Source organism: Mus musculus, chromosome 13, assembly GCF_000001635.26.
Source record: "Mus musculus strain C57BL/6J chromosome 13, GRCm38.p6 C57BL/6J".
NCBI classification, from domain to species: Eukaryota; Metazoa; Chordata; class Mammalia; order Rodentia; family Muridae; genus Mus; species Mus musculus.
Genome location: NC_000079.6, coordinates 65,950,571 through 65,962,863, shown reverse-complemented (window position 1 = coordinate 65,962,863; position 12,293 = coordinate 65,950,571). Strand labels below are relative to the sequence as shown.

The 12,293-nt window shown below is 40.6% G+C and overlaps 1 protein-coding gene across 1 annotated transcript; it reads right to left on the bottom strand.

The window, feature by feature from the left end:
* Positions 1–3,936: 3,936 nt before the first annotated feature.
* Positions 3,937–12,275, bottom strand: Gm46425 (predicted gene, 46425). Its single transcript, XM_017315682.1, has 4 exons — positions 12,175–12,275; positions 6,707–6,833; positions 6,454–6,514; positions 3,937–4,570 (listed from the first exon to the last, which is right to left on the bottom strand). The coding sequence occupies exons 1-4, from the start codon at positions 12,175–12,177 to the stop codon at positions 3,937–3,939; spliced, it is 825 nt and encodes a 274-aa protein (XP_017171171.1). The 5' UTR covers positions 12,178–12,275.
* Positions 12,276–12,293: the final 18 nt, after the last annotated feature.

The following is a 12,293-nucleotide window of genomic DNA, read 5'->3' as shown; positions in this document are numbered from 1 at the left end:
TGTTCAGTTCTTCAACACCTTTCTGCTTAGTTCACTCCAGCACAATTCTTTCTCTTTGGCTGGACTTATTTCAGGAAAGCAGTTTTCCTGAGCAGGTATCCCATAGCTCTATCATCTCAAAATCTTGGGGTCTCCAAGGTAACTACAATATTACATCTTCATGTTCCACTGGCTGGGATCTACACATGATCTTTTGCACTCCTCAAAAGAAAGTGGGTCACATCTCCAGCTCTTTTCTCTATAGCACCCTAGGTTCTGGCTGATTCCACTCTACTGCTGTTGCTGTTCTTTCTGCTCATCCCATGGGATTTAAACCTTCAATATGCTGGGTTTTCCTGCTGGAACAGGGGTGCACTGCTTTCCTCTCAAATACTCTCTTCATTGTGCCATGTCTTAGCTGCTCTACATGACACCTTCATGCCTTCGAAACTAACACCACCTGGGTACTTCTCACACATGACCAAGTCCAGAAGCATCACAAGGTACACAGCATCTTTGTCCATCCAGAAAACACTTACCAGAAGGTTCCACCTCAGTGATGCTGGTTTCTTCTTCATCACCCCTAATTTTTTATCTACAGCTATCCAACATCAATTGTCTAAGTAGTCCCTTCTACGCTTGCCTGTAAAGCCAGAGCCACAGAGACAAAGCTACTTGCTGGGGCTGGACCATGGCCTTTCTATTACATGATCACCAGCTTTCAAATTTTCAACAACTTCACTGCCTAAGCTTGGCTGTCCTGGAAATTGCTCAGTAGATTTACCTTGAATTCAGAGATCTGTGTATCCCTGTTTATTGAATGCTTGGATAAAAAGCATGGAAAACCATGCCTGGATCTAAGCTTTTCTTCACCTAAAATTCTGCACCAGGATGACTTGATCCAGATATCTATTTGACTCTCATCTCCTGGGATTAACAGCATGTACCACCATGCCTGGACCAAAGAATTTCCATCTAGATGTTAAATTGAAAACTCAGAACAGTAATCACACTTCATCCCTTGTTAATTTGAAAAATATTTATATCTCCTTATGCCCACATGAAAAGAATAACCAGGTAATAATCACTCCTAATGTGATACAGTTCTCCTTCCTAAAACTGAACATCCATGAGTTTAGCTGGATGGAATCTTGCCTTAACATCACCTTTCCCTTAATGCCATATAATATCTTTTATCACAAGATTTAGATTCATTCAACATCCTGGTGAGTCTTTCTTTCACTCTCTCTTTCTTTCCTTCCTTTCTTTCTTTCCTTATTTCTTTTTTGAGGCAGGGTTTATCTGTATAGCCCTGGCTGTCCTGGAACTCACTTTGTAGACCAGGCTGGCCTTGAACTAAGAAATCCCCCTGCCTCTACCTCCCAAGTGCTGGGATTAAAGGCGTGCACCACCATGCCCAGCGAGCCTTTTCTTATTGAACCTTACATTTTATATTTTTCCACTCTAAGATTATGCTTGATCAAAACAATCAGCATGAGAGTAAACAAAGGACAAAGGCTATGCGGGCTTTCCTGATAATTCTTTTGTCAATGCAACACTCTTCAGACAAGGTAAAAAAGCAACAACATTCTTAAGCAAAACATCATAAAAAACATATACAGGGCTGGTGAGATGGCTCAGTGGGTAAGAGCACCCGACTGCTCTTCCAAAGGTCCAGAGTTCAAATCCCAGCAACCACATGGTGGCTCACAACCATCCGTAACGAGATCTGACTCCCTCTTCTGGAGTGTCTGAAGACAGCTACAGTGTACTTACATATAATAAATAAATAAATCTTTAAAAAAAAAAAAACATATACAGAGTTCAAATCGCTCTCCAGTGCCTATGTGTTCCACATTCCTCCTAGGATGTCACATTAAATTCCACTTAATAAATGTACAAATCCAAAGTCTAAAATTCCACATTGCTCCAAACAAAAACATGGCCAGGCGTATCATAGCAATACTTAAGTCTGAGGTACTAACTTCTGTCTTAGAAAGAATTTCCATTGCTCAGAAGACAAACTGTGACCAAGGCAACTGTTTTGAAGGTAAATATTTAATTGGGTATGGCTTACAGTTTCAAATACTTAGTTTATTACCATTATAACAAAAAGCATGGCAGCATGAAGGCAGCCATGATGCTAAAGAAGGAGCTTAGAATTCTGCATCTTCAGGAGAAGGCAGGCAGGAGGAGACTATCTTCAGCCAAACAGTAGGTGGGGCTGTTTTATACTGGCCAAAGCTCCAAACAACACCACCCCAGTAATTCACTTCCTTCAAAAAAGTAACATCTATTCCTACAAGACACACCTACTAATAGTGCCACTGCTTAAGGCCAAGCATATTCAAATAAACACATTAATATATCTACTATACTTTCATACATTTAAATATGATTAGGACATGCACGGCTTTACCACATTGGTTATATTGATAACCAATGTGTTCTAGTATGTGTTCCTTTATGTATTCAGAGACTACTGTGGCATTTAAAGGATTTTCCAACTTGACTACATTCACAAGTGTTGGGAGCAGACCTGAGGCTCACAAGAAATGAGGTACACCTGGGAGGCAGACTGGAGCTGAAAGAGAGAGAACTAGATGGTCAAGAGAAATAATGGAGCTAAGTCAAGGTTCCTGATCCAAGCTCAAATGTTTAATAGCAAATGTGCTTATAAGGGGGGGTGGGGGTGAGGCCCATTCCCACCAAACCATTCTTGGTGCCTGGAACCAGCTGCAGGTGATGACCTGCAGGACAGGGTGTATTCTCAGGAATATCTCAGGGGCCTCTCAGCAGGTAGCAAAGTCTTGAAGGAGAACAGTGTCAGTGGCTGAACAATAGAGTGATCTAAGGAGGAAGGCTCCACCCCAGGTGGTCTAATTCTCAGTGGCAGCAGGGTCAAAGTCTGGATCAGCCTGCTTCAGGCTGGGAGAGCCTACACACAAGATTTCCGTCCATTATGTGTTCTTTTATGTCTTTGGGAACTATAGTAATATTCATAGTCTTTTCCACATTCATTGCATTTATAAGGTTTCTCTAAAATGTGTGTTCCTTTAAGTGTTTAGAGTGTACAACGACATGCGAAGGCTTTAACACATTCATTACAATCACAGGGCTTCTCTCAACTATGTGCTCATTAATGTACTTGGAGATGACTGTGATATGCAAAGGTTTTATCATATCACTTACATTCATAAGGTTTCTCTCCTGCACATTTTTTTCATGTGTTTGGAGATGACTGTGGCCTCGAAAGGGTTTACTTGTTCATTATATTAATGCAGGTTTTCTACTATATGTGTTCTTTTATGTATGGGGTGATGACTGTGACACACAAGGGATTAGTACTCTGGAAAAATGGAAAGAGTTACTTTTTTGAATGTGTTCTTTTAAGTAGTTGCAGATGACAATAAATTGCCAAGGTTTTTGCCACAGTGATTACAATAATGAGGGTTCTCCCCAATGTGCTTTATTTTGTGTACGTGGGGAGAATTATGACATGCAAAGGCTTTACTGCATTGATAATCTTCATGAGGTTTCTCTCTTGTATGTGATCTTTTATGTCATTGCAGATGACTGTGACTTGAAATGCTTTACAACGCTGATTACATTCATAAGGTTTCTCACCTGTATGTGTACTTTTAGAATAATGGAGATTACAAAGTTGTGAAGTCTTTACCAAATAGATTATATTCATGATGTTTCTTTCCAGTATAGGATCTTTCATTTTTTGGAGACTAGTGGAACATGCAAAGACTTCATTACCACATCGCTTACATTCATAAGGTTACTCTCCAAAATGGGTTGGTTCTTATATCTTTTTGAGATAATTACTTTGTGAAAAGGCTTTTACCACATGGATTACATTAAGATTTCTCTCCACTATGTGTTTTTTTAAATGTCCTTGGTGACTTCTCCCTTGTGAATAGTCTTTCCACATTGATAATTATCCTAAGATTACTCTCCAGTATGGGTTCTTTTATGACAATGGAGATAAGCAGGTCTTGCAAAGGCTTTACCACATTGATTACATTCATAAGGTTTCTCTCCAGTATGGGTTCTTTTATGATATCTGAGACCACTGTGACAGAAAAAGGCTTTACCACATTGATTACATTCATAAGGTTTCTCTCCAGTATGGGTTCTTTTATGATATCTGAGACTATTTTGATGGGAAAAGGCTTTCCTACATTGATTACATTCATAAGGTTTCTCTCCAGTATGGGTTCTTTTATGATACCTGAGTCTATTGTGACAGGAAAAGGCTTGACCACATTGATTACATTCATAAGGTTTCTCTCCAGTATGGGTTCTTTTATGATATCTGAGACTATTGTGACAGGAAAAGGCTTTCCCACATTGATTACATTCATAAGGTTTCTCTCCAGTATGGGTTCTTTTATGACGTTGGAGATTATCAGATCTTCCAAAGGCTTTACCACATTGATTACATTTATAAGGTTTCTCTCCAGTATGGGTTCTTTTATGTCTTTGAAGAGTAGTGGTTGCCACAAAGGCTTTACCACATTGATTACATTCATAAGGTTTCTCTCCAGTATGGCTTCTTTTATGACATTGGAGATCAGCGAGTCTTGCAAAGGCTTTACCACATTGATTACATTCATAAGGTTTCTCTCCAGTATGGGTTCTTTTATGACATTGGAGATGAGCGGGTCCTGCAAACACTTTCCCACATTGACTACATTCATGAGGTTTCTCTCCAGTATGGGTTCTTTTAAGTCTTTGGAGATGAGCAGGTCTTGCAAAGGCTTTACCACAATGATTACATTCATAAGGTTTCTCTCCAGTATGGGTTCTTTTATGATATCTGAGACTACTGTGAGAGGAAAAGGCTTTACCACATTGATTACATTCATAGAGTTTCTTCCAACTATGACTTCTTACATGCCTGGAATGATAATTGGCACATGTGAAAGCTTTAGCACACTCATTACCTTTATCGATCATTTTATCTATATTAATTAATTTTACAGGTTGGTCTAATAATAAAGAATTATCAGGGTTAGGGATGCTCACAGTCAGCTAATGAATGAATCACAGGGATCCCAATGGAGGAGCTAGAGAAAGTACCCAAGGAGCTACAGGGATGTGCAACCCTATAGGTGGAACAACATTATGAACTAAGCAGTACCCCGGAGCTCTTGACTCTAGCTGCATATGTATCAAAAGATGGCCTAGTCGGCCATCACTGGAAAAGGAGGCCCATTGGACACGCAAACTTTATATGCCCCAGTACAGGGGAATGCCAGGGCCCAAAAGGGGGAGTGGGTGGGTAGGGGAGTGGGGGTGGGTGGCTATGGGGGACTTTTGGTATAGCATTGGAAATATAAATGAGCTAAATACCTAATAAAAAATGGAAAAGAAAAAAAAAAGGAATTATCAGATCTTAAGTTTTTATCACTTTGCATGTTTATGGTGTTCGCCCTCTCTATGGGTTGTTTTGCCTCTTTAAAAACAGCTGTGATGGTAAGAGCAGTTATAACATGGCATATATATATATATATATATATATATATATATAACAAACTTTTTCTTTTTTTTTCTATATGAGATTTCTATATGACACATTTCCGGGACCTCAAGAACAATGAAACAATGCAGAGCTCTTTACAACTGATAGCATTCATAATTTCCCTGTAGTGTGAATCACAGCACATTAGCACTGTGAAGCAGGACAAATAGATGAATTTCCACATTTTTTCCTCGGTGTGACTTTGAAGATATTCCCAGTATAGTAAGAAAACCAATTAATCAAAAACTCCTATCACATTCAAAGAGTCTAACAAAGTCAGAAAACTACATATCTTCTCATTGTTCTGGAAAGAGGTGTGTTGCTATTTTCAATGTTCATAGACTCTCATGGTTTTGTCCATTTGACACTTGATATACCCATTAAAAGAAGAACAATTGAAAGTTTTCCACATTGCATTCACAACAGTTGACATTTTGTTCCTTGTAGACATGCTATATATGGATTAAGGTTTCTCCACTCAAGATTCTTGACTCTTATAAACTGACCTCTATAAAGTTAGGAATGAGTCTGCAAGAATATAAGTATCACCAACTTTACCTTGGAATATTTGCTTCCTAGAAGGTAATATGTGTATACACACACACACACACACACACACACACACACATCACTATTCAATGTGCAACATTTAAATATTATGAGACTATACAGAGTGTAGTTCCATAGCATAGGTTTAATGGAGCTACAAATCAAATAAAGGGATCTCTTAAGGCATTGTTTCCTTGTTTCCATTCTTAGAGGAATGCCTTAAAAACACAAATCACATAATAGAATCTGAGGTACACGCACTTTCGAGAATATCATAATCATAGCTACAGGTAATGGACTGATATTTGACACTCTTGCTTTCCTTTAGAACTCCAGAACTTATTACAATTTCCTCACAGACATATTGCTATCAGCTTGCACATGAAAATTACCTTGTATGTCTTCGAGAACTTTGACATGATTCTTCAATGTGATGGTCTTCCCATTTGTAGCCTAAAATACAGCAACAGAAAATGAATGATATGTTATTAGACATTAGGAATAATTGAAGTTACTGTAAATTTTCAGCTGTGAACCTGAATTTTTCACCTCAATCTTACTTGTTCTAAATTTAAATAACAGAAGATCATCAATAACCAAAAAACATTTGTTCGCTTAATTTGAAAAGAAAATTCACAGTCTTACCTATAGAAGTAAGGTTCCAGTAGGTCTCCAACATAACATCTTTGTAGAGATTCATCTGGGAAGGATCCAGCAAATTCCATTCTTCTTTAGTGAAGTTCACATGCACATCGTCAAAAGTCACTGCATCCTAAAATATCCCAGAAATGTGTACAACACGAAGCATGATACTAACATCAATACTTATTTCCTGACACAGATATTGTATTCTAATCACCATGTCTTTTTAGAAGGAAATTGAATTATAATGTTCACCTCTGTTGCTGTTGAACCTTTTGCCTAGGAGATAGCCTTGCAAGGGAAATGCCAATTGAGAGGGAGATTGCAAGGGGATACAGATCAACAGTACCAAGCCCACATCTGAGAAGCTGTACGAACAATTACTAACTACAAAAATATTGGACAAGATGGAGGTATTTGCTCATGACTTTAATCAGAGGCACAGGAAGGTGTATTTCCTCAAGCTGGAGGCCTGCATCATCTATGCAACCCATTCCAGGACAGCAAAAGTTACACATTAAGACTCTCACTCCCCCTGCAAATAGCACCCAAGGAAACAGAAATGATAGAAAGAACCCATAGTTCTGCACTGAAGTTCCTACAAAGAATTATACATTAACTGCAGTTCTGTATTCATCTTGCAGAAACATGAGGTACACCGGTTTAAACTGTAACATTAATAAAATTTTGCTAAAAATTTGAATTATGAAAATTATGAATCAGTTTAAACCACAACGCTGTAGACACAAAGAACAGCATTTGTCCTGTCAAAGAGAAATGCAGAGGCAAAGCTGGATCAGAGACTGAGGGAATGGCCAATGAAAACTTCCCCAAGTAGAGACATATCCCATTTTATTTGTAACAACTAGAAACTGCAAACAATCCAGATGTCCCTCACCCGAAAAACATATACAGAAAATGTGGTTTATTTACAAAATGGAATACTAATAAGCTATTAAAAACAAGGACATCATGAATTTTCCAGGCCAATGGATACAGGTAGAAACTATCATCCTGAGTGAGGTAACCCAGAAACAAAATGACATGAATGTATGTAGTCACTTACAAGTGAACATTAATCATAAAGTACAGGATATCCACACTATGTTCCATAGAACCAAAGAAGCTAAACAAGAAGAAAAGCCCTAATGAGCATTGTTTAATCTCATTCAAAAGGGGAATAAAACAGTCAGAGGAGGCAGATGGTAGAAAGAGAGAGAAATGAATGGGAGAGTGGATAAGTAAGGGGAAGGGCGAGTGGCCAGGAACAGGTGTTGTGAGAGACAAGAGATGGTCAGAGGGTCAGGAATATGAATGGAATTCTGCAGCTTGAGGGGGATGGGTATGGAAGGGTGGGGAATCTTTAGGTTGTGCCAGAGACCAGGAATGAGAGGTCACCAAGGATAATATGGGGGTGATCTTAGTTGAGATGCATGGCAGAGAGTTATGGAAGCTCAAGAGGCCCTATCTTGCTACCAGGAAGGACCTCTAGTGGAGAATTAAGCACAGTAAATGAACCAAATACATTTGCTCCGAAAACTGGTCCTGTCTACAAGAAATGCAGGCACAAAGATGGAGCAGAGACTGAGGGAATGAACAAATGATACACTGACCTACTTGAGACCCATCCCTAGGGCAAGCACCAATCCTGACATTAGTGAAGATCCTTTGTTATACTTGCAGACAGTAGCTTAGCATAACTGTCCTCTGAGAGTCTCCATCCAGCACCTGTCTAAAAGATGCAGAGACCCACAGCCTATCATTGGAGGGCTCAGGGAGTCTTTTGGAAGAGTTGGGGGAAAGGATTGAGTGCCTGTGAAGGAACAGGAAGTCTATTAGAAGATCCAGCGAGTCAACTAACCTGTACACTAGGAGATTCTCAGAGAGTGACTCACCAACCAAAGAGCAAACACAGGGTGGGCCAAGGCCCCACCATATATGTAGTAAATGTACTTTAGTCTTCACATGGGTCCTGGAACAAATAGAGTGGGGGGATGTCCCTTAAGGTGTTGTCTGTCTGTCCAACTTGTTCCTTAACTTGGCTGCCTGTTCTGACCTCAGTAGCAGAGACCTGACTTGTCATGTGTGGGGGATACTCAGGTGGTCCCCACTCTCCATGGGTAGATGAAAAGGAGTTAAGGATGAGGGACTGTATAATGTGGAAGGGGAGGGGGTTGCAGTAGGAATGTATATTGAATAAATATATCAATGGAAAAAGTGAAGAAATACATATAAATAGAATAAAAATATACAAATCAGGCAATTATTTTTAAACTTTTCCCCACTCAATATCTCATAGAAAAACCTGAGTAAGAAATATTTTTGGCCAAAATGTTACACAAATGACCTCTAGCTAAAGTTTTCACAGAGTCAATTTCCCACGTACATACTGTTACCTCCCCTTCCTCTGGTTGCATTACTGCCAACACTCGAATCTTTCAGGTTGTATGACTACAACCTTTAAGCTCCATCTACAGCTTTCTATGACTTTTGACATCTCAATTTTTTATATTTTCCACATTCCTCCAAAAGAGAACATAGATTCTGTCCAGCAGCAAAATCACCTTTATATACCAATTTTTGTTGTTGTTGTTCTAACTTGCTACTCTGCTGCTGAATAGACTCCTGCAAGCAAAAGCATCTCAGGCAGTAGATGGTTGTTGTACATGGTTCAGTCAGATCACTGTCCACCATTCTGGAAAGTTAGAATAGAAACTGGAGCTAGAATTTGAAGGAAAAATAATGAAGAACAAACACTATTTCTTGGCTTGTTCTCTTACTTGGTCACTGTCCTATGCTCAGCTAGCTCTCATACAGCCCAGGCCCACTTGCTTAAGAATATTGCCTTTCTCAGTAGAAAAGCCTTCCCAAAATACCATCAACACTATCTCTCACAGACATAGCAACCGGCCATTCTGATGAGGGCACACCTTCAATTGATGTCCCTTACTATGTAGCTCTGAAATGTTGAGAACCGATGACAATTATGACATGGCGACAATAATAACTGAGGAAATTGTAAAAGCCCAAAACCAATGTGCTAACCATATCAATTACAGGAGCCCCTGTCACCAAGAGAGAGGTGGAGTTGTGGCTGAGCCAGGAAAAAATGGGGAGGTCACCTGGCTTAAAGCAGGGCAAGATACAGTGGAATGAGGAGTTCAGAGGCTTTGCTGCTCTGGTGTGAGGTATCTTTAACCCCTCGTTCCCTGGCTAGTGCTACCAAAGAGGTGGCTAAAGCAGCTGGAAGGTGAACAGAGAAGCACATTGCACCACAAGCCTACAATTAATACTGCTGGTCTAATGAGATATGTTAACTTTGTTGCAGTGGAGGAAAAACAACTTTCCCTCTAATGACAGTTCCGAGTCCAAAACTACAGAGTCACATATGGACTGGGAACAGGGTTGATCAGGAGGGGAAAATGAGGTCTTTGTCCTTTCCACCCTGTAAAACAGGATAGGGAGAGCCTGATATTGCCCTGGATTGGGTCTCCAAGAGCTCTCTATAATGGGCAATCTAGTGGGTGTAGGTCCTCTTAGGAAGAAGGATTTGACCCCAGATGATGATTTAGTCACTAAATCAATAGGATGTTAAAAATCTTATTTCCTCTCTCTCAGTCACAGAATAATAAAGTACCACACATATGAGAGAAAGTCACAAGGTGTCAGTAAAGGCTACCCAGCAGATTCATACATGTGTACAGAGGAGAAGATGAAGACAGGATGGCAGCTGTGACTCATGAAGCAGGGTTTCAAGTCTGCTCTAACCCTCCAAGCACTTTAGACCAAGGGCGCACCATCCTCTATACCAGACTATGGAACATCTTCCAAGGCCCTGTGGCTACAACTCTCCAGTGCACCCTCTGTACCATGGTTCCAAGTTCACTTTAGTCATCTCCCTCCACGAATAATCAAGAAAAATAGGAAAACCAAGACACACCAACACAAATGTGACAGATAAGCCATTGATACATAGAACAACAATGACACATTCTAACAGCTGGCCTTTCAACACCTCTGTTCTGAGTCCTGGAGGTCTTGGAGTTTCAGTCAATGCACGAAGATATTATACCCAAGTCACAGGAACCTCAATGACAACCAAGGATCTTATTGCAATGCAAACACACAAGGTTTTTTATTATGGGCTCAGAATCAAGATCTGTCACCAGTCAACCTGGCATCAGGTCCAAAATGAGAGACCAAGTCTAGAGGTGCTGGATATATATTGTAGTTACAGCAAGGCTGGGGAATTTCCATACAGGTCAGCAACCTAATATTTTGAAAACTGTGTATCTGGCATAATCTACAGGAACCAAACATGAGGCAAAAACTATCTGACAACCATGATGGGTAAGCTAACATTTTTTTCCCTGCAAGGTGTATTAGTTATCTAGATGTAGCTTGACCCTGCTGCTGTACCTTCACTGGCTGCTCATAGGATGTTTGCTCAGGTGTTGTTTGTGCACTCTCAAAAACGCAATTGGTTGAGCTTTACAACTCACCCTTGTGCCTGAGCCCATTATTATTGGAAAATACTCCTGTTCAACCACAAGCCATGCCTGCCAGTAGACTAGGTAATATGTCCAAAGACCTACCTCACTATCTGTTACTGCAGACCCTAATATCAGTTGCCCTTACCACTGGACAAAATACCAGTACAAGTTTCCTCTCCCCCTGTGCATGCCTCCTGTAGCTACCACAGATAATCCCCACCTACCCTTCCTTTCCTGCCTCATCCTTCAGTCTCAGCCCCCACTTGGGCAGACACATACTGCTCAACCACATGCCATTCCTGAAAGGACACCAGGTAAGCTTCCGTAGATCTACCACACTATGTGCTATCCCAGATGTAATTTTCACAGTTGTCCCTAGCACTTTACCAAACAGCAAAGGCAGCTTAATCTCTCTCCTGACTATGTCTCCTTGTGGGTTGCTAAGATCATCTCTTTCTGCCTGTCTCTTTTTCCAGCTTCCAACATTAGTAAGCATTCCCTCCTGAACATACCCTCCAAATAGGTCCATCATAGAGGCAACCCTTAGTCAACACTGTGAAAATCCAGGTATCAGCTGGGCGTGGTGGCACACGCCTTTAATCCCAGCACTTGGGAGGCAAAGGCAGGAGGTATTCTGAGTTCAAGGCCTGGTCTAAAGAGTGAATTCCAGGACAGCCAGCGCTACACAGAGAAACCCTTTCTCAGAAAACGAAAAATAAATAAATAAATCCATATATCAACCAGTAACCCAGGTATAAAACTCCCACCCAAACAGCACAAACACAGAAACCAAATCACCTCAAACATAGAGTCCTAGACACCAGTAATAATGAAGTTATTTAGAGGTCACTGCCTGAGACCTCACAGGTGTTCCCATCTGGGTGATGCTTTCATGCAGCCCAGAAAGGACCCACCACCCCAGCTCTCACCGTTCAACCACCTGCCCCTAGCCATTGTGGGCAGTGATCCTGTGCTCACCATGTCTAAATCTCAGAGCTTCCTGAGGTCCCCTCAATGCACCCAACAGCAGATCTCAGAGCAGGACACAGAGAACCATTCAAGCCTGCACAGCCACAGCGAACTCCTAGAAAGGCATC

What these genes read in the sequence shown, in the direction of transcription:
- Gm46425 (XM_017315682.1), bottom strand. An exon ending in CTGGAACCTTACTTCTATAG is followed by an intron (nt 6,515 to 6,706) that starts GTAAGACTGTGA and finishes GCTGTATTTTAG; the next exon opens with GCTACAAATGGGAAGACCAT. An exon ending in AGTTCTCGAAGACATACAAG is followed by an intron (nt 4,571 to 6,453) that starts GTAATTTTCATG and finishes AGCCTTTGCAAG; the next exon opens with ACTCGCTGATCTCCAATGTC.